The 24,157-nt window shown below is 34.7% G+C and overlaps 1 protein-coding gene across 1 annotated transcript in view; it reads right to left on the bottom strand.

Annotated features, from left to right (window-relative positions):
- Positions 1-5,622: 5,622 nt before the first annotated feature.
- Bche (butyrylcholinesterase) overlaps positions 5,623-24,157 on the bottom strand; it is a 54,408-nt gene continuing 35,873 nt past the window's right edge. The window contains exons 3-4 of the mRNA XM_048346019.1: positions 14,970-15,136; positions 5,623-5,938 (exon numbers count right to left, since the gene is read on the bottom strand). Coding sequence (XP_048201976.1) covers positions 5,814-5,938; positions 14,970-15,136 — 292 coding nt within the window. The 3' untranslated portion in view covers positions 5,623-5,813. The remainder of the gene's footprint in view (positions 5,939-14,969; positions 15,137-24,157) is intronic.

Here is a 24,157-nt window from a genome sequence, read left to right as displayed (position 1 = left end):
AAATGATAATTCACTCGCCAAAGAGAATATTATTTATACATTTTGTTTGGAGACTGAAATACTACAATTTGCTAGCTAAACTCTAATTCACATATTTCCTTACCCAATGATACTTTTTTTTTTTTTTTTTTGCCAGGCATGGGTCTTGACCTCAAGGCCTGGGCACTGTTCTTGCACTTCTTTTTCTCAAGGATAGCATTCTACCACTTGAGCCACAAAGCCACTTCCAGCTTTTAATGTTTATGTGGTACTGAAGAATTGAACTTGGGGCTTCATGAGTGCTAGTCAAGCACTCCACCACTGAGCCCAGCCCAATGATATTAATTTTCAGGATGATCACATTGCAATAGTGTAAAACCAAGACAGTAAATTGCAAGTAAAGAAAACTAGGAAGTCTTTAGAAACATTGGAATAGAAATATATTCTAACTAAGAAAGTATTATTTTTGGCATTGATGGGTAAAAAAAGAAAGTATTATTTTATTCCTGGGGCAGTACAGCAAGGGTACATTCACAAAGATATGGTAAAAATCCGACAAACTAAATGCTGTACATCTTGAAGCTCATACCCTTTAGGGAACACTCTTTAAGAGAAGTAATGTGAAATTCCAAATACCAAATTATATGCAGTATCTTCAAAAATGTTTTGGCAAGTGAGAATCCCTAAAGTTAAATTATACTAGCTTCCTGATGAATTTTTCTTTGGGATAATGTTGTTTTCTAGAACCTATTCCCAGAGGCCTCAGAGTGTAATGAAAATTTTCATTACAGATGTAAATATAATCTGTAAATCACCAGTAGCTCCTGACTAGTACCCAAGGATCTTTAGCTACTCATTTGCATTGGGGAAGACAAACAAAAAAGAGGGGAGAAAAAAAGGGAAAAAGATCTCTGTGCAATATGAAAGAACCCATATGTTCAAAGCCAATGCAACAGGAAAACTGCATAAGCATAGAAAGTTAAATTTGATACAGTAGGAACAATATTTCAAACCTCTAACACATAAAATTGTCTGATACACAAAGTATCTGCCTGGGATTTAAAAGATACTCAGAAATGTTCTCTAAACATTAGGTATTCCTAGCTATGCAGGAGGCTGAGATCTGAGGATTGAAGTTCAAAATCAGTCCAGGCAAAAAGTCTCTGAGAGTCTTATCTCCAATTAATCACCCCCCAAAAAAATTCAGAAGAGGAACTGTGGCTCAAGTGGTAGAACATGAGCCTTGACCACAAAAGCTCAACAGTGCTCAGGCTCTAAATTCAGTCCCCAGAACAGGCACCAAAACAAAACAAACAAACAAAAACAATAAGTATTCAACTCTAGCTCTGCTATTGTCTTCATCTGATTGCCAAGAGAATCTTTAATCCCAAACAAGTGTGCTACAAGAAATTGTACTTTAAAAATAAATCTTTTATGGGGGTAATACAAGTTTGGTATCATTCACCTATTAGGACACAGGCCAGGCGGGCGTCTTGGGGTAAGCTTCTGGAACTCCCACCGGTTTACTCAGGGGAGGAGTTTATATGACAGTAATGGCAGCAGGAAGGGGAGGGACCTGGAGTCACTAGTGATAGGCTGATATGGGCTGTCCATCACAGTTATGTCACGGAACTTCCTCCAGAGGCGGAGATCACAGGCCACAGGACCACCCCCTTGGGTGGTGATATCCATGTGCCCGAGACAGGAGGCGGGCTGGTTTGGGCCGCCTTTCCGGTTCTGGACCCAGGGAGAAGGTAGGAGTGGCTAACAGCCATGCAGTCCCAGGGCGGGAGAAGGGGCGGTCTCTCAGAGACTGCCCCTCAATGCCAAGCTGATCCCCAACAGTAGATGTTATCTACTATCAAAGTAAATTTGCACAGAAGTTAAAAGGCAACAAACAAAACTTTATTCAATAGTATTGTAGAGCAACCCTTGTGGGAGGGCTGGGTACTAGCTGAATCAGGGAGGATTAACAGAGGGACAGAGTGAGGATGAGTATGAAAACCCTACAGCAAAATTGGTCAAAGTTGTTTCAAGATAGCAGAGCAGGTGGAGAGTGATTTGGGGATGAATTTGATCTGAATACCATCATATATGGGTGGGAATGATACAGTGAAAACTCCTGCTATAACTAATGTGTGCTACTAAAAACAGTCATAAAAACTAGAGCAACAAAAGATGATGCTAAGTGAAATGAACTCCATGTTATGGAAACAACTGTTATATCACTGTTGTAATTACTTTCAACTTGTGATGTGAAACCGTAGCTTCTATTATTAATGATCCTCTTGTATGCCCTTCCTGTGGTCCTACCTTCACTATCTCTGTGTCTTATCTGAGTACATTGGAAACCATGTATACAGGAATTAGAACTAGGAAACTGAAAGGGAATACCAGAATCAAGAGACAGAGGGTAGAAAAGACAAACGATTACAAAAGCAATACTTGCAAAGCTGTTTAGTATAAATCTACTGAACAATTCATGGGGGGAAATTGAAAGGGGGAGGGGGGAGGGGGGAATGAGGGAGGAGATAACAAACAGTACAAGAAATGTATCCAATGCCTAAAATATGAAACTGTAACCGCTCTGTTTATCAGTTTGACAATTAAAAAAAAAGGAGGAGGGAGTAAGAGGGAGGGGGGTATGAGGGAGGAGGTAACAAACAGTACAAGAAAGGTATCCAATGCCTAACTTATGAAACTGTAACCTCTCTATACATGTTTGACAATAAAAATTAAAAAAAACAAAAACAAAAAAAACTAGAGCAATCCGGGAGATGAACAGGGCTGAACTACTTTGGACAAAGGATATGAGGCCTTAAAAAGCTCTTGTGAGTGGCTGGGAATATGGCCTAGTGGCAAGAGTGCCTGCCTCCTATACATGAAGCCCTGGGTTTGATTCCCCAGCACCACATATATAGAAAACGGCCAAAAGTGGCACTATGGCTCAAGTGGCAGAATGCTAGCCTTGAGCAAAAAGAAGTCAGGGACAGTGCTCAGGCCCTGAGTCCAAGGCCCAGGACTGGCAAAAAAAAAAAGTTCTGGTGAGCACTACAAGGGAATTGGAAAGAGATAAACTAAGTGTTGTTGACCAAAGTGTGTGCTGACCCACAGAGCGTGTTGAACCCAGTGAGGTATTACCACATTTCCAAACATTTTCTCTGTGAGACCATCGTGAAACCATTGCACTTTTGTGGTCACTTTTTGGCTCATAGTTGCTGCTCTACCACTTGAGTTATGCTTCTACTTCTGGCTTTTGCTTGTTAAGTGAAAATAACAGATTGAATATATAATATTTTTCTGTTACAGTTGTAATGTTTTAAATATTTTAATTGTGTGTTTTCTACAATAATAAACATATATTTACAAAATACATTCTATAGTGTGTGCATGTGTGTGTGTGAGAGAGAGAGTTAGAGAGAGAGAGAGAGAGAGAGAGAGAGAGAGAGAGAGAGAGAGAGAGAGAGAGAGGAGCATCCCTGAGCTTTATTCTTTTTTTTTCTTTCTTCTCAAGATTAGCAGTACTCCACCATTTAAGACAGAGTTCCACATCCAGCTCTCTTTATAATTCGTTGGATACAAGAGTCTCATGGATTTTCCTGCCAGGTTTGGCTTTGAGATCTTCGGATCTCAAAGTAGCTAGAATTACAAGTGGAGCTGCTGGTGCCTGGATTTTTATTAACATTTAATGTTTAATTCGATGATTGTCATATGACCATGAATGAATGTTTCTCTTTCTGTTCTCTGATTTTTTTTCCCCTGATGGAGCTATTTTGGTAATTTCTTCACTTATTCCTATTCTGGTAGGTATTGGACCATTTATATGAATGGGAAAATGTAGTTGTGTATACATTTTATTTTGTCAGCATTGGTGCTGGAATGTGTGTTCATTTGAAAATCTGGTCTTGTTTCATTCTTTGATAGACTGAAGAATACTAAATAACCCTTCAGGTTTACATTTACCCAAGAACATTAATCAAAAACTTGAATTTCTTGTTTGCTTCAAACACCTACTTTTCCAAACAAACTTTTTAAAGTGAAAAGTTCTGTTGAACGTGGCTAACAGTGCCACAGGGAATTTTATTAATTGTTGAGTTTATGACTCTTTTTGCTTTGTTGCAAGATACAGAAGATTTCATTTGTTAGAACACTGTATGAAATTATGTTCTGATTTATCCATGAAATTGAGTTTCAGATTGACCTGGAATTAATTACTTTACTTTTAAAATTAGACTCTTCATCCTGATAAAGTCAGCAGTGAATTTTCAGAAAATTAAAATTAACCATAATGGTATTTTTTAGAACTGTGACTTTTTATCTTAATTCTTATAAACACTTTGAATATCAAACAATTGAGAAATAATATTTTAAAATCTAGAAATAGTTGGTAAAGCTAGTGTTCTGACTTTGGTTGAGCTTTTTATACCTGTTTTCTTATGCTTCTAGGTATAATTATTGATCATTTTCAGTCATATTCTTAAAAGTTCACCAAAACTAGGTGATAATTTTCATCACCCCTTCTTTATGATGAGTAAATATTTGTCCAAACCCTGCCTTCTAGGAGAAATTTTCTGCCAATTTTGAAGTTTTGATACACATTGTTAATATTCAACTTGATTCAAACCTACTTTTTAACTGTGTTCTGAATGAAGGACAAATCTCTAAAGAAAAATAAGAAACTCTGATTTCTCTTTCTTTCTTATAGTTCCCCTGGCTGGATGTCCTTGAATTAGAATTCTTCATAAAAAAAAATGCCCTTCAATGACCATAATTCAAAGCCCCTCCCAGTTCATAGTACTTGAGAGATACAGGTTCAGTATGATACAGTCAGTGGCCATATTTGCTTTGTAGGACAGAAAGAAACAACCAGACAAAAAGCAGGTCATTTGCCAAGATTTCCCTTTTGCACTACAGTCTTGATATCAAAAGGTTTTTGCCAGGTTCCTAATATGCATGCATCTCTGAATCCCTTGCTCGTGTGTGTGTGTGTGTGTGTGTGTGTGTGTGTGTGTGTTTGTTTTTGTTTTAACATGGAATCTTCTGCTACCTAAAACAAGAGTATGTCTGCTTAGCCATATCAAAGAGCATTTACAAATCCATTTTCCTAGACTGATAATTAGGAAAACTTAACTAATGTAGGCAGGCAGAACCAACAGTAACTTCCTTCAGATAACAGGTTCTACTCATATGCATCAATATCATGAATCGCTTTTGCCCATGCTGAAAAACCAGCTGATTAGATATATATTTGAACTGATCAAGATACCTCATTGATTTCATTGGTAGCAATATTTTGGCCCTATTGCAAAGGATTTCATCAGTCTGAGCCTCTATTTTAACATTCTCTCTTGCTTTTATATGTAAAAAATAAAATGGGACAAATTATTTTTTCTGCCTGCTTTAATATTGACATTCAATTTACAAATTGATTAGAAGAAATAATCTGCAAATTACAATGTCCAGTGTTCAAAAAAATTAGTTGATAGTAAAAAGATAGCTTTCCTGTAAATTGTAATAAAATACACGTGACTAAAATCAGAATCGATGTATTGTAGGAAACCTATTGTAAAGTTATTTAGGAAACAAATAGAAGCAAAACTGCGTGTGTGTGTGTAATTAATTTTCAAATGTTATATTGTGTAACAAAGCATCTTTCAGTGATTTGGGTTTTGAAATGCTGGGCAAAATAGTGATGATGTCAATAATGTTTATAACTCATCTAGTGTTTTATTTCACTTTTACAATAGCATTTTTCTGAGGTGTGTACAAAGCTGCTAATACATTTTTCCTTCATCTAGAGGAAAATGAACCTTCCATAAGGCTAAATCTACTAATTAGAGACCCATACAGCTCTCTTTCTTGCTAGTGTAATCGTTAAATTGATTTTTCCAGTGCATCATGTAATTGTTCCAGCGAAGAAACCCTGCCTTCCACTCTTGTTCTGCTTCATCAATATTTCCTGTAAAACATGAGATAAATTGCATTAAATTTTAATCTCTCTGTTTACATTAAATGAAAAATAGTTTTGGTCACAGTTGCCATTTTCTCCTTGTATACTGCACAGTAATGTTTTTATTCTTTCTTATGTATTATCAAGTTCTGGTTCTAACTAAACTAATACCTGAAATAATTTTATGGAGTAAATGGAAATACAAATAAAACATGTATAAATGTATAAAAATAAAATATATGAACTGAAAATATGAATTTGCATATTATATTTTGCCAGATTTTGTTACATATATATTTTTTCAATATTTTATTTTAATTAATTCTCTCCAAATGAAAATTTTTCTATATACATGTCTATGTAGTATATGTAATCAATATATTTATACAGATAATAACAGAGAAGGGTATTATGTTGCATATGTTAATACATGAATGTTTATTAATGTATAAGATAAGCTTGTAATTATAGTTCCATTTGGATTTTGTAGTCATTACATTATATTTTAATTCCAAACTAGGTTTAGTTATTTCATCTGACTATCATCTAAAAATAGCTGAATAATTTCCATAAGTTTAACAATTCAATAATTTCAATAAACATAAAATTTTCAAGATATTTCAGTAAAATAGATGTTGGAGTCTCCTTTCTACTATCTTTTCAGGTATATGCATGTGTCAGGGGAAATGAGGATACAGACAAAATTATGTAAGACAGTAAACTCTTATAAGGTCTACTTTAACATGACTTATTTGAGAAGGTATTAAATTATCCAAGCACTGATGGCTCAAGACGTTAATCCTTGTTACTCTGGAAGCTGAGATCTGAAGGTCATGATTTGAAGCAAGCACAGGCAGAAATGTCAGTGAGAAACCTAATCTCCAATTACTCTTCAAAAGGCAAGAATTGGGACTATGTGCCAAATGGAAGGTAGCCAGTCTTGAGCAGCATTGCCACCTGAAAATATAAAGTCCTGAGTTCAAGCCCCAGTGCTAACACAAAAATAAAATGTATTGAATTAGTGATGACGCTCCAGTGAAGAGTGAAACTCTAAAATTAGAGAAGACAGACTGTGTACTTCTCTTATTTTTGTCTTAAACGTTGAGGATGGTGAGCCATACTTACTAAATTAAAGTAAAATTCTAAGTGTCCTTAAAGCAGGGCAGAAAACACGTAACATATATTTCAATGTTATAAATCTAAGAAATGAATATAAAATTAAGTTGGAGTAGAGATCTAGTGGCTTGTTTTAAAGTTTATATTTAATAAAAATACTTAAAACATTTACATACCTCTTAAATGCCCACGGTAGTACATTAAGATAGATTGAAATTTAAAATGATTATGAAAATTGCATATTAGACAAATATTCTGGAGTTTATAAAATGAGTCACAAGTTTAAGTACAATTGGCCTTTAAAAGGTTTATGACTTTTTTGTTTTGCAAATAATAGAATTTTATTCTGAAGGGTCACACACATTAAATGTGAAAGGATACGTTAAATATAATAGTAAATGATTTTCCTTTATACTCTTATTAATGATAATTAAATGTGTTAAATGTTACATAAAGTAAGAACTTTAAAGTTCACAAAAAGAATAAAATTTGGGATGTAATGAACAAATTATTGAGAGTTTAGCATTTAGAACAGAAGTGGAGAATTTTCTGTCAAGGGCCATTTGGTTATTCTAACATCACTCATGGGCCACTGTGAAGATAAGAATGCTACCAAGCCTATTTATTTTCATAAATGTAAATTAATTTCTTTACATGTCCTGATGAAATGGTTATACAATTTGGTGATCTGAAGTACTTTTCAGTGCATAATATTTCTGTCAACATGGATTGACTCTGCCCTAAGACCATGTTTCTCTCCTCATCAGCAGTAAGCTAATAAATCCATGGAATTTAGCAGTCCCCAGTTCTAGATCCAAACAAATTTATTTAAAATTCTTGGCATCCTTTAGAGTAGACAACAGGTTTGAACCTTAGTTGATTTCTTAAAACCCAATTGGAGAAGTAGGTATAACTCAGTGGGGAAATTTTGAGGTTTACCCAAAGAAATAATTATTAAGCAGTAAAATATTTATATGAAGCCAGGCAGTGAGGCTTTATGCCTACAATCCCAGCTACTCAGGAGGCTGAGATCTGAGGATCAAACTGAAGCCAGCCTTAGAAGGAAAACCCATGACATACTTATCTCCAATTAACTACCATAAAAAGACCAAGTGGAGCTGTGGCTAAAGTGGCCTTGAGCACAAATGAATATGTACAAGAAAGAATAATCGAGCCTTAAAATATCCCTCCTTATACCTACTTGTCCAAAAGCCTACAAATTTTGCTAATAAGAACAATTTAATCATAGTCCATACGTCTGAGACCCCTTGTAAGGGACAGAAAGTTAAAAAAATTTGAATGTTTGCAACAACAACAAAAAAGAATATAGGAAAAAAAGGAAAGGCTTCAAACAAAAATTAAAAGTAAAATATTGATAATATATTTAAATTCTTTAAATTCATTATCTTTAAATTCTTCTAATAAGTTAACCTGATAGTCTCTTTTCATTGTTTAAGTAAGAATGCTAATAATTAAAAGTTGCTACTGGGCTAGGAATATGGCCTAGTGGTAGAGTGCTTGCCTCTCATACATGAAGCCCTGGGTTCAATTCCTCAGCACCACATATATAGAAAAGCCAGAAGTGTTGCTGTGGCTCAAGTAGTGGAGTGCTAGCCTTGAGCAAAAAAAAAGCCAGAGACAGTGCTCAGGCCCTGATTTGAAGCCCCAGGACTGCCAAAAAAAGAAGTAGCTATATTATTAGTGTTTTTGCTTTTTCTTCCAGCAAAATACTTCGTGTTTTACACACTATGGCAATATGAAAATAATATGCCATGATTTAATTTGTATAAAGAATACAGTTGATGGAACTACTCAAGTTTTTAGTTACATATAAAAATCCTCTACATTAATTTTATTCTTCTTTACCATTATACATAAGAAAATAAACCTTTCACATTCAATACATTAAAATGTTATTTGCCAATGTTTTCAATTTGTGCATTTAAATAACATGGCAGAACAGAGTAACGGAAAATAGCTTGTAAAAGAATGGAGACAAATATCTATCCCAAATTTAAAGAAGAAAAGATAGGTTTGACAATATGAACAAAAGGAAAAGAATTAATCAATTAAAACCCAAAACTTGAAAAAAAAGAGTTCTTAGTAACAGCTTCAATATTTATAAAACTGACAATATCACATAGTTTAAAGATCACATAGAAGCACACAAAGTAAAAATTGTTATTGAATTTAAGTCACTCACTATTCCTGAATAATTTGTATGACGAAAATTTATTTATGAAATACTGTCACAAAAAACAGGAAAAAGTTATATATATATTCATATGTCTGTATGTATACCTATACACATATACAGCATATACAGTTATATACAGATATATACATAATGTACATAATATATACATGTATGTAAAAGTGGTGTATACATGTAGGTATGTGCATAAATATCTCTATGTATGCTGTAATTAAGTAAAATGAAATCAGGAGAAACTGTGAAGCTAGAGTGTTCTTCCTGTAAACTAATGAAAATGCAGCTATTTAAATGAGTTACATTATCTCACAAATCAGATAATTATGTTGGTGCTACTGATGGTTCCTTTCTATCTCTAAGGAGACAAGGAAGAAAAATTACTTATGCAGAGAAAGCTAATACATTCCTGAATCTGTAACCAGAACATTCCGGACTTCCATTTAAAATTACTAAATGGCTTTGTATAAGATCGAATGTAAACTCCTCCGCATGACACACAGACCATATAGCTTTGGTCTATGGTTATCTGGTCCTCTCTCCTTGGCATTCATAATAAGATTCAGGTCCGGTTATTTTCCCTTAAAAGCCTCCTGTGTTCCTGGGCCCTGAATCCTCTACCTCAGGAGGCAGAGACAGCTGTCATTTCCATCCAGAGAGCTCTCACAGCTGCTGGCACGGGGTCTCCAATGCAGTAGGAGAGCATAATCACAAAAATGTCATTGCCATCATAGATAAGTAAAGATAAGTCATATTTCTGTCAGGAATCTTGCTATTTGTGTGATAAAATATCCTCAAAAATACTCCTGAATGAGTTAACTGCAAACCATCTAGGAAAGATAATTCAACTGAATCACTATCCAAGCTGAGTGCTTAGTAATTACCTTCTCCTTTACATGTATGTAATATTTTCATGGCTAATTTTGCTGAGAATTTTTTCACTTAAATGTTAAACATTCTAAATTGTTTGCATTAGGTAAATCTTAAGATCATGTCGATTTAAGATAAATAATATTTCTTCTACCTGTCAACCACTCTTCAACCTTGAAAACCTTCTAGGAAGTGCTTGGCAAAAATGTCACGTAATATTTTTAGGAAGTTCGTGCCAGCATATAAGTATACACAATTATACATAGCAATATGCAACCAACACTATATACTTTCCTAATATTTACACAGGTATGTTTTTTCCCTGCATGTGAAGAAACTAAAAATATTATTTTTAGTTGAAGAAACTAAAAGAATCCATGGCTAATCATAAATAAAAATACTGATATAAAAATACTGATAAATAAATAAAAATATTGATAAGTTATAAACTATAACATGCAATAAGCAAAAAACAATAAAGAATGTAAATTTTATTTTTTACAACTAACTGACTGATGGTAGGATGTCAATTTGCAAATGAAAAATGAATGTTGGAAGTGGTGCTATGGTTGAAATGGTACAGCATTTGCCTTGAGTACAAAAAGACTCAGGGTCAGTGCCCAGGCTCTGGGTTCAACCACCACAATTCACACACACACACACACACACACACACACACACACACACACACACACACAAAGAAAATATCTTCGATACAACACCTACAAATAAATTTAACTTCACTTATAGTTTTTACTTGGGTGTTTTGGCGGAAAATAATTTTTTTATGTGCCCTAGCTACTTTTTTCTTAGGTCATCCACAGACTTCAACTTTATTAAATGAAATCCACATTCCAGGGTAAATGATAATGTTTTATCCTTTAGTAAAATAATATTGCTCCAATTCCCATGCTGGAATTTCTTTTTTATGGTTAAAAAATCTTTTAAGTAATTGTACAAATGAGTTACCAATTAACAAAGCAGTTGATGAATATATTACATCTTGATCATATGAAATTTAGAACTGATAGGACTGATAGCTAATTCACGGGACTGATGGCTAATAAATACTTATTAGTAAGTAAACTCTTCCCAGACTCTGGTGACCCACACTTGTAACCCTAGCTTATCAGGAAGCTGAGATATGACCACTGAGGTTCTAAGCCATCCTGGGCAGGAAAGTTCATAAGCTTCTTATCTTTAATCAACCACCAAAAACCTGGAAGTGGAGCTGTGGCTCAAGTGGTAGAGAACTATCCATAAGCACAAAAACTCAGGGACACTGTCCATGTGCAGGAATAATGCCTGAGCACAAAGGTATCAAGAACCTTGATACATGTGATCTATTTATTTACTTTATTATTCAGGTTTATTTTGCCTTGTAGTGAACTAACTATTTTAGGTTTTATTTTACAACACTCATTTATGTGAGTGGATTAAAATGCTTTTAAAGGGTCTCAAGTAACACAAAAATTATGTGAATGTGAAACAGTCATAACCCATATTATGTAGCTGGGATTAGGGAATATAAAAGAAGAGAATCAACTTCCATTTGGTTTTATGGTGCACAGAATAAGGAAGGTGATTGCCATTGGAGAAAACAAAGAAATAGTCAGGCCATCAATATATCGACAGAACTCTCTCAATTCACCTAGTGTTTGGTGGTTTGGGGATTCTGGCTCAGGACATCACGCTCAGCAGGCAGGCCTCTATCTGGCGCTATGCCTCAACAATTCACTTTGTAGTGGCTTCTGCCTTGCCCACTGTGCTGTATTACTTAAAAAAATAAGCGTTTCCTTCTGTATGATAATAGCCACAATTTTGTCAATAAAAGCATCAGGGATTTCTGAGCAGAACTGAGAATGCTTAAATCAGACCAGAGGAATTAGGTGATGTGTTGTAAGGAGCTGAGGGTGGAAGCAGATGTGTTACGCTCTGAACAGCTGGTTTCTGCTTCATAAATAGCAATCCTAATGCTGGATCTGATACAAAGAAAATCGGAAGTTGTCTCTGGCCCCTTCCATAAGGTCAATAAGTCCACTGGTGGAGAATCTACTCTCAAGACCTCCTCAGCTCTCAAAGGACCTGTCTGTGAATAACACACATTGAGGAAAAGGATTTTAGCGCAGGAATTTCAGTAGGATACACACATTCTGAGTAATGCAGAATGCAGGAAAGGTGCATCAATCCCTAGTAGCTAATACAGGAAAATTGAGAAAGCCATTACATTAGTATCAATATTGAGCTGGGCAACAGGGTTAAAGAATAATTAATTGAGAGTCCATGGGAACTTTTCTTTCATGACAGGCTTGGGTCGCTCACTATTGTCAATCAGTGACAAAAATTATCAAATTCTATTGTAGAGGATCACAATATATTGTTTGTAATATTTGAGGGTGGATGAGATGATAGAAGCATTGTGAAGACTTCATGTATTATTAAAGAATTGAAAAATAAAAATTTGAGAAAAAAAAAAAAAAAAAAAAAAAAAAGAATTGATTTGATTATCAACTTATTCAGGTTTTGCTTTGGTATTATTTGATATTTTAATGATAAAAATGAAAATTCATACTGAATCTTATTTCTATTCTCTTATTTCCATTGTGAATCTTTCTGGTTGTAGTAAATGTTCTACACAGACCAATGAAAATAGAATCTCTTAAATTTAGATGCTGCTTGCTTTGATTTAGACAAGCAACAATTTTACATGACTTATAAAGAGGTAAGGAGAACAAGATATTTTTATCAGATGATATGAAGATCATAGATTTTTTTTTTCTCCTGTAAGTGAATTCACTCTTTCATCTTAACAACAACGAAACAGCTATACAGATAATGGCTGTTAATAAGTCTATTGCTGATTTCTCTTTCTTTTTTTTTGCAAAGTAAGTACTGATGTTATGCAGAGATGTTCTTAGTGAAACCATGAGCCTAATCACATTTAAGTCAAATAGTACATTTTATTTCCTGTGGGCACTTCATAATAATAGCAAACGAAGTGCTAGAATTTATGGGTTTAAACAAGTCTTAAGAACTATTTTATTTGAGGCCATTTATTGCTCAAATGTAAACGTTGACTAAAGTGGTGCTTACAAAGCTTACAGCCTTTCCATCTTAAGTGGAATAAACATTTCTTCTTTTAAGAAAGCCAGACAGTAGTGATTCTGGGGTGTTTTCCGTTGTTTGTAGAGCTACAAGCTTTAAAAATCCCAGAAAAACCTCAGCACAAATCACGTAAACACTAAAGAGGAACATATTCAAAGTGTTGAGACTTGAAAAAGAAATACTTAACCTTTCGAATCCCTTTAGATTACTTATTTATAAAACCTAAAGCATGTGATTTCAAATTGATTGTGGTTGTTCCAGTGGGCCTTTTTTTGGGGGGAGGGTGGGGGGGTTAATGTTATATTGATACTACCAGGATGTCATGTATTTACTTTGTGTTTGCACAAGGACTTGGTTTAGCTTATAATATATAAGCCATTTATAACTACCACTGCCTTCTTCCTTTACTTATTTTTCTTCAGATTAGGAATCTCCCATTAAATTATATCGTAAATAGCAATTCAGAACAAGTGGCCTGTAGTATGCTGAGCACTATTTGTATGGATGTCTTGGCAGATGGAATGAGTCATCTCATTGTTATTCACACCCTGAAGGCACAATGAACACTTGTTGCTCTGCCAAGTGCTATGGAGACCCAACTCTAGATTGGTTTTATATAACAGGAATGTGGGACTACACAGGCTTCTCGTACATCAGAAATATCTGCCAGGCAGATTGAGAACGTAATTATAATTTTAGTGAGTAATGTGTGATTATCAAAAGCCATATTAAGAAGTTGAATGTATCTACAAGATGGTTATATTTATCAGAAAGTGACCCCTAAACTATCTAAAAACTAAAATAAAAGCAGATACTGTGATGAGATACATAGTTTGAAAATCAGACTGTGTGAAAAATTAGAAGGGCAATATTGGCTACTGAGATCAGATGACAAAATCAGTTAATTTCATCTGAAAACTAAAAGTTGGAAATAGAACTAAGGACCATGTGAGTTATAAAGAGCTAGCTATATCATAACTAGGCTATGAGTTGAGTATGTATGCCATTTTTCTCAGTTAAAATGAAAGTAGCATGATGTATGTTTAATTAACAATTAACTCATATTGATTGAAGTGTTTTCTTAATAATGAAAAATGAGATGATATGATTATTGGAGTAATTTGCCAAGTATCTCTTTTTATGTCTTTAAGCAACCACACACTAAAGATTAACTAAATTACTATTTATGGTGTTATAAAATATGTATGTGTGTTGTGTGTGTGTGTGTGTGTGTGTGTGTTCTTCCTTAAATATTTCCAAATTCAAAATTCTTGGAACTATTTGGGCTTTCCATACAGAAATTGTGTTAGTGTTCTTACTCTGTTATTACTAAATAATTAATAAATGGGTAATAAGTGATAATTAATTAATAATAACTAAATAATTAATAAGTAATAAATAGTTACTATTTATAAATAAACATGTTTTCAAGTTTTGAGTAGTTATTTTTATCTCTATTCACTTTGAATTTGAAAACATTTTTATATATGTAAAATATTTGTCCTTAATTAATTACACAGGGATCAACTAAACAGTAAGCAGAATCCCAATAAATTATATGTTACTCTGGGAATTGTTCAAAACACACACAAACCTGTGGAAGGAATTTTGACAAAATAATGTCCTTGTTCAAATGGACTAACCTTGAAGTAACAGGCATGAATATCAACACTCTCCCTTGAATAAGCTACTTTTCTCTCTTGCTTCATAATATGTAGTCTATTAATTAAAAACACACACCTGTCATTTCCAAGACTTTGGGAAAAAATAGTTTCCAAAATCGGCAATGTTGAGCTCGTAGTTTAGAGTATATCTTTGGTGAGTCTGTATCCAAGGTTAAGTATTTCTCTTCAGGGCTTATGAAGAGCGGCCATCTTGTGTTGTTGCTCTGGGTCCCATTTGGATGCCTAAACAATTGGAGAAATTACAATTCTTTTGAAATTCTTGTTAGATGTGAAACAATATTATTTTCGAAACACAGTTAAATAAATACTGGAAACAAAGTATATGGATATATTCTGAAGAACGTGAGCATAAATGACCTGTGGTTAGAATTTTTAGTACTTGAAATACCAAACTTTCAAACGTCAGCAATTAAAATTTAAAGAAAGAGGTAGCACAGGCATCCCTGTATAAGATGAAAGGACAAAATATTTTCAGTTTCAATAAAATATTTCACAATATACCCTCAAAATAGTCAAATAAAGGCTGTATACTTCCCTGACATTTTTTTCCTCTTCCCCTAGATGCATTATTTTCACAATAAATATTAGAATGCATACTGAATATATTTTATTCACTTTTATTCAGTTCATTCTTTCCAATACTGCCTGAATGTGAAACCAGGAATGTATCTTATTATACAAAAACGTCATTATTTTAGGAATTGGTCCTTTTGACTTTGAATTTGATTACAATTGTGTGGCTTGCTAAAGAAAACTTCTTCATTCTGAGCCCTCCCAGGATCAGATCAAGATTTTTTAAAAAAAGGTTGATTCCCTGTTTTTGAGCTTATTTCCAAATTTTCTACTCACAAATCAGACAAAATAATAGTAGGATTTTCTGTGACATCCCTGCTTGCTGTCTCTTCTTGGCCTTTTGTACAGTTATGAGGTCTTGAAATTCCTTTCTTTCCCTATCACAATGGTCTAAACATGTTAGGGAACTTTCTGTGATCTACTAGATTCATACCTTGGTAATATTTCACAATCATTACTCTAGTCATGGAAATGAAGTACACGTGATTTTTTAAAATTCTTTCTTACTTTTTTTGTCTTTTCTCTTTTGGTACTGGGGATTGAACGCAGGACATTGTACTTTGTGGGCAAGTGCTTTGTGACTGAGCTACATCCCTATGCAACACAGAGATGTTTTTATCAGAGTTAGATTCCAGTCTGGGTCTACAAATACCAATACATTTACGAGATATCTTTTCCTACAGGGAAATCATATGCAAGAACACTATCGAATTGTCACAAATTGCAAGAGATAGGACCATTTCTATGCCCTGAACAGAACATGATCTGAAGACATACACATTGGTTGAAGTACAGAGAGAAAATAAATGGGAAGAGGGCAATATAACCAATCTATAAATGAATAAGGAAGCTTTCTTAATTTAATTAAAATAATGATGATAATTAGTATTCTTGGTACTCTTGTTAGAGATTTAGGATAATCTTTTTAGCACAGTAATGTCTCCTATCTTTGGGAAATTCAGACTGTAGTAGGATTGTGCTACTCTTGAGGGATTTTTGTCATCAAGGGTATTGTAAATATACTATTTAAAAATTTTGAACCGAATATGATTTCTAGAATAATATCTACATCATTGGTAGTAACAGGACACTATATCATCAACAGAAGCCTAAGTGATAAATTTCTTTCTCTTACATTTATTTGACCTTAAGAAGCATCATATAAGGTGAACTACAGTTTTCTTGAACTTTTGTAGAAGAATATCAGGTAAAATTTTCATGACTCATGTACCACCTGCAGATTATTAATCGATCCCTATTTAGGATAATCTTTAGTCTATGCAACTTAGCATTGGGGGAAGCATGTTTTTGCATGTGGTAAAATTTGGGAGAAAAACAGATGCCATCTAGAAGCAAATTTTACTGTCAAGAACTTGGTACTGAATTAGTCTCATAAATTAATATTTTATCATATAAACAGACACAGTCAACCATGAACTGAGGAACTTTACAGATAGTTTCCTGATAGAGCAGTTGGTTTACGTAGGAATTGGATGATATAATAAGGATTATCAATAATCAGAACTATTCAAGCCAAACCAATATCATTGTGAGCCTGATAGCTCCTGCTTTAGAGGATTATTTGAGAGAGGTCAAGAAGAAAATTTCTTCAGATCACAGATGGTACCCTTGTCTAGGAGAATGATGTATCTGTGTGTGTGTGTGTGTGTGTGTGTGTGTGTGTGTGTGTGTGTGTTTCCCTCTCTATCTCACTCCTTTTTTAAGCTATAGAAACTAACAAGTACAGCTGCTGGAGGCTGGATGTGAAACCATGAGAATCACTGGTCCGAATCAGTACAGCAATTCTTATTTCCTAAATTGCCCACTTTCCTTCAATTCCAGCTTAATTAACTTAGGGCACCATTCTAAGTGCTCAGTCATTTCTGTCTTCGGCAAATGTTGACTGGAAGAGAGATGACTTATTCTTGAGCCTAATAGCATACCTCTAATGGTACTACCTGTGTTCATTTAACAAACGTCATCCTACAAAATAACTTATGATGTTCCAGAGTGCAACTCAGAGATAATAAGACAACTTTGCCTGTGGAATTGTACCTATGCAAATATACTTTTCAGAATACATGACTGAAGTAATGACTAGAGTGAAGCAACATTTTAATCTACCATTTGAAGAAATCCCCTAAAAATTTGAAACTCATAAGGAGTTACAATGCCCTGCCTTTCTGTATGAATTAAAAACTTGTAAAATATAGCACATTTCTCAGATACGTGATTCTGATACATTTAAGTTCATATCTTAAATATATTGAATACAGATAGAGCTTTTGAATTTGCTATTTTTTCTAAAACATGCTGCTTTGCCACAGAATGAAGAATTCAAACTGCTTATGTTCAAAATATTTCATGAAATTCAGTTTATATTTTATTTCTATTTTTAATAATGGACTAGATGATTGAAAACATCACCTAAAACCTTTTTCCTTATGTAGATTTAAAAGGTTATAGGTTGAGAGACAGCCTACTTAATCAAATAAGGGAAAAAATATCTTCTTAACATCTGTGCTGCTGTTAAGTTCCCTTCCTGCCTTTGATATGTGACACATACTTAAAAATTCACTTTTAAGTAGATTCACAAAAAAAGGCCATGAATTAATTTAGGATGCACTGATGAGTACACTGTTGGATGGGAGGGAAACATTCAAGGAGAGTAGGGGAAGGGAAGACAAGGTTCAGAATAATTGTACTCACCACCTGACTCTTGTAACTGTAACCCCTCTGTATATCACATCTACAATAAGAATAACATATAAATCTTTAAAAAGGCAAATTACACAAATAAAATTGAACAGAGTAGGAAAAAAAGAATTGTTCATTTCATTTTTTAACTTTTATTGTCAAAATGATTTACAGAGGGGTTACAGTCACATAGTAACATAGTGAGTACATTAATTGTAAATCTTTGTTACTTACTCCCTCATTTTCCTCCCACCTTTCTTCCTCTCCAACCCATCCCCTCCCTGAGCTGTCCCATTAGTTTACAACATATTGTGCTGTAAGCATTGCTGTTACATTGGTTCGCCTTTTACCCTTTGTCTCAACGTTTTAATGTTGCCCTTTCCTTCCCTAATTCAGACAAATATATATACCATACCCAGGGTACCAAAGTCTAATACTGTCACAGCAGGGGCTAAACCATAGAAGAGATAAACACAAGAAATAATTTCATAAAGAATATTAAAAATAAAAACAGTGATAAGCTGCTTGTTTCCATATCTTGGAGATCATTTCGCTTGGCCTCATTTTTTGTGATCATATGTAACTAACTATTGAACTACTGTGATCTTCTATTAGACCTATCCTAGACATATAGTAATTATTACCAATGAAGCAAACCATAGAGTCTATATTTTTTGGGGGTCTAGCTTACTTCACTTAGTATGATTTTTCCCCAATTTTTTCCATTTCCTTATGAATGGGGCAATGTCATTCTTTCTGATAGAAGAATAAAATTCCATTGTGTATATATACCAAAATTTCTTGATTCATTGATCTACTGAGGGGCATCTGGGTTGGTTTTTTGTATAATAGAACCTTTGTCTTAACTACTGAGTTGTAACAAGAGAATTTTCCTTGTGTAAGACTCTGGAGACCAGAATGATGCTGAGTGCTCACACTTGCAATCCCAGGGAATGGGGAAGTTGAATTCATGATCATTGAAATCAGTTCAGGCAAAAGTAAGAAATTTTATCTGTATAAGATGCTGAAGACATTGCCATGAGAATCAATGTGCACCAGAAAAGGTAAAAGCATGACATCATACTACATACATACATATATATATATATATACATATTAAAAGCATATTGGATATGGGTTTGTAGTTCAGAGTTAAAGCAATTGCTTATCACTTGTAAGTATGAGGCTATGAGTTCAAACCCCAGTAAACATCTCTTCATACAAGAGTCCAAAAATGTGCAATATATAATTTATTTGTATGATTAGTTTATGAGTTTAATGAAGAAGTTTTTTATTCTAGCTACAATTTTAGTATCACAACATGTAATGAAGTTATGTCTGGTTTCAAAGTGAATATATTTCATTGTACTATAAAATGTAGTAAAAGTTAAACCAGAGCCTGGTCAGTAGTTCTGAATAGAAAATCCTGCTTAACTATTTCACTTTTCCTAAGAGGACTGACAGCAAGAATATACACACATACATATGTATATGTAGATATCTATATCTATATATATATAGATGAAAATATTTGCCATTCATATTCCAATAAATAAGTTGCTACCTTAAGGAAGAAAAGACCTTTAGGAGAATTATTAATTTAACCACTATTGATCAAGTACCTACTGCATGAAATTTTACTCGACCCACAGGAAATTCAACAGATGTAAGTTCCAATATCTTTACTTTTTCAATGAATGAGATTTATAGACAAGGAACAATACCAACAATGCAAATAAGTGCTTAAATGGTAACAGGTACTTGAAATGATAGAAATACAGTGAAGATGATGATAGAAAATTAATATTTGTGGGGGGGATTTTGGTGGTAGGCTGTTTGTATTACAGATGTAACTTCTTTAATATTTAAAAACCAAAATCCAAGGTAAAATATTTATATTAATGGAGTACAGTGGGATATTTCAATGCAAATAATTAAAATATATACCATGATAAGCATAACTAGCTTTTTAAACTTCTGTTAGGTATGCATGGTAAAAAATCTTTCTGGGGCTGGGGATATAGCCTAGTGGCAAGAGTGCCTGCCTCGGATACACGAGGCCCTAGGTTCGATTCCCCAGCACCACATATACAGAAAACGGCCAGAAGCGGCGCTGTGGCTCAAGTGGCAGAGTGCTAGCCTTGAGCGGGAAGAAGCCAGGGACAGTGCTCAGGCCCCGGAGTCCAAGGCCCAGGACTGGCCAAAAAAAAAAAAAAAAAAAAAGTTAAAAAAAAATCTTTCTAGTTTTTGAGATACACAGGCCATAATTGGTATGTACAATCTCCCTTCTATGTCACACTAAACCAGACCTTTTCATTTCTATTTAACTCTAATGTGGCACAACTATTCACTTCCTCCCATCCCCCATCCTCCTCGCCCCAGCCTCTGGTTACTCCCATTCAACAAGTAACTTCATTTAGATCAATTTTCCTATTTTCCATACTTATCACTGGCTTTGATGTTTAGTCTCTTCAATGTATCAGTTGCTAAAGATTTACATCCACACTGAGGATTGAACTCAGGGTCTTGTCTTTGCTAAAAATACATCCCAGCACACAAACGATCCTCCTTTTTGCTTGGGTTATTTTCTACATTGGATCTTTCTCAGTGCCCAGGACATCCTGGACTACGATAAGCTGATTTACCAACCTGGAGATGATAGGGTCTCACCCCCTAACAGGCATTGTTTGAAATGGAATCTCACATTTTTCTTTTTTACTTGAAGGGGTTGCCTTCTGCTGTCATCCCTTCATCTCAACCTCCCAAGTAGATTGGGCTCCCTCTGAACATTCATGATCACATCACACCTGGTAGTTTAAGCTAGCAGGTGCCTCATAATGGGTGTGGATGATATTGGTTGATGAGGTGATTCACAGTAGAATTGCTCATCTGGTAACCTAAGGATCAGAAATTTCTCAACCGGAAAGAATAATCATTATGAACAGGGAGCTCAGATTTCTATCCATGTTTTATGCTTAAGGAAGGGAATGGGGTAAGCAGAAGTTTGTGTTCAGCTGCTGAGTGATGCCTACCTCATAGTACGTGGGCAAAAATAGAAGAGAATAGAAATGGAAATAAGAAAAATCAATCATCAAGATAGATTGCATTTATAAACTGCCATGTTAAATGGTAATGCTTTACAGCTAAATATAATAATAAAAATAAAAAGGAAGTGAAATTATAGAAAAGTTCACTGCAGTTTTGTTGTCATTTCTTTGCCAAATTCACACATAAGGAATAGTGAATGATCAGATTCAAACATCACCACCACTTCAACATTTTCTCTCCCCTTCCTCCAACCCATTCTTAATTATTTCTCAATTCTGTGGTATGTGTATACAATGAATTCTTGCCTGCATTCTCCCATCCCCTCCCACCTTCTTACTTCTAGTCCTCTCTCCTTGGTCTTACTCTAACCTCTTGCAAGTACACAATCTAACATTAAGATAAGTAGGGGAAGGGCTAGGTTGGGAGGGATGGATGAAAATGTTGAAAGGGTTGACATTGATCAAAATGCATTGTATTCATAAATTGCTTTGGTGAATGGAAAATTCTTTGTACAACCATGTAAAGGTAATAAAATATTAAAAAATAAGTTATTAAAATAACAACCAACTAGAAACACAGGATTAATAGATGATTACTTATCTAGTTTCATGAAAGTTGATATCTTTACTGAAATCTGTGGAATTTTGCTTTTAAACACTTTACTGTGGGAATCAGATATCTGGGACAACTGATACAGTTTTCTCATAGTTTTAATATGATATTTTACTATGAAAATCAAAATAATTAATAAAATAGTTTATGATCTATGTCAAAATATGCACATTGCAAAAGTGAAATATGAAGATTATTGTCATAACAAACAGTACAAGAAATGTACCCAAGGCCTAACGTATGAAACTCTAACCTCTCTGTACATCACTTTGACAAAAAATAAGAAAAAAAAAAAAAAGCCAGTAAGCAACTGAGCAAAAGGCGAATGTAGGGCTGGGAATATGGCCTAGTGGTGAAGTGCTGGCCTCGTATACATGAAGCCCTGGGTTCGATTCCTCAGCACCACATATATAGAAAAAAGCCAGAAGTGGCGCTGTGGCTCAAGAAGTAGAGTGCTAGCCTTGAGCAAAAAGAAGCCAGGGACAGTGCTCAGGCCCTGAGTCCATGCCCCAGGACTGGCAACAAAAACAAAACAAATAAACAAAAGGCGAATGTAAAGAAATTATGGAGCGTTTTAGTTATTATCAGGACTGGAATGGTATCAGCTAATGAAACTATCCACACGTTTCTAGCATTATTTTGACATATTTATATAAGAATGAGACAAAACAATTTTCACATAGTAAACAAATTCACACTTCATCTTTAAGGACACACGAACTCAAAGCATAATGTGTTTAAGGAAAACCTAGTGACATAGTTCTGTTGGTGATCTTTCTGGTGCTCTGGTAAAATGCTTGAGAAAGTAATTTAAAGGAGAAAAAGATATATTTTGGATCTTGGTTCTAGGTACCAATTTCCTGCTTCAATCTATGGTCACCCAGCTCCGTTTTGGGGTCCCAAGATAGGACAGTGTCTTGGTGGTGATGGTGGTGGTGGTGAGTAGTGGCGGTGATCATATTGTGTGTGTGTGTCTGTGTGTGTGTGTGCGTGTGCGTGTGCGTGATAGAAGAGTCTGGTCACTTTATCCGGGCCAGAATCAAGGAGCATGAGAGGGCAGGTTTCAGGAAGAGGAGTCACTTTGTCACTGCGCTTGCTCAGTGCTCACAGGTCTAATTCCGGTTCCACCATTTCCCCCAAATGGCAGCTCATTCTGGAACTTACAGTCAATTCATTCAATGATGAGATTAGGGCTCCCATTGCCTAATTACATCCCCCCAAACCTACCGGTTTAAACCTACCGTTGGAAAGTCTTTAACCCTATACATTTAGAGAGACATTGCAAACTAAACCAGAACGTAGGTGAAACAACGCTCTCTATAAAGAGCAAATGACAAATACATTTCCTTGTAGCCCAGTCATCTTCTCGCCTTAATTTGGCATAAGGAAATCTTAATGGAATACATTGGCTCATCAAATAAATTGGATATTACCATTTGATTTTTTCTAGAGAAATGTCTTATGGCAAATAATTTATAACTTTTATGAAGGCTAGCAACTGATTTAACTTAAATGTTCCAAGGACCCTGTCAAATCTGTATATAACCAAGATAACTTTCCCAAAATTAAATGAATTAATTGTAACATTTTTCTAATTATATAGTTAGCTAAAGTGCACTTGATATCTCAGCATTCTATTCAAGTGACAAGTTTATGAATGTGTCACCTATAATTCAGCCATGCTGTCAAGTCCGCAGGCAATGCCTTCAGCATGCCTAGCTTACCAAACTTCATGTATTGAAATTCATGTCTTTCTGTAAGCTTCCACAGTAATCTTTACAAATGGGGAATTCAAATATCTTTCTTCACATACATACTCCTGGACACCCTCAATTTATTTGAGGACCACAGAACAGTCTCATTAGTTAGGTTAGCTGTAAACAACAGAAGTATATTTCTCTCAGTTTTGTAGACTGGGATTTACATTACCATAGCGCTGGAAGATTCACTGAGTTTCTGATGAGGATGCACCCTCTGGCTCTTAGCCATTCCCTTGCCTTGTTCCCTGCTAGCAGACAGAGAAGGGATCTGTTCTCTTTCTCTGATTCAGGGACCATAATACCATTCTGGAAAGCTCTACCTTCAGGATCTACTCATCTTTACAAGGCTTCATTTCCAGTGATATTACACTGGCAGTTGAGATTTCAACGTGTCTGTTTTAGACACGTTTGGAAACAAATCTCAATACATAGGACACAGATCACAATCATAAGAGACAATATATGGAGGGAGATATATTCTACAGTTTGAACATTTGAAATCCACAAAACAATGATAATATCTTTCTAAAGTATGACCAATAATGTATCATAT

Source organism: Perognathus longimembris, chromosome 5 (assembly GCF_023159225.1).
Source record: "Perognathus longimembris pacificus isolate PPM17 chromosome 5, ASM2315922v1, whole genome shotgun sequence".
NCBI lineage: Eukaryota > Metazoa > Chordata > Mammalia > Rodentia > Heteromyidae > Perognathus > Perognathus longimembris.
Note: the sequence above shows the minus strand (reverse complement) of the source record. Positions and strands in the feature narration are given on the sequence as shown.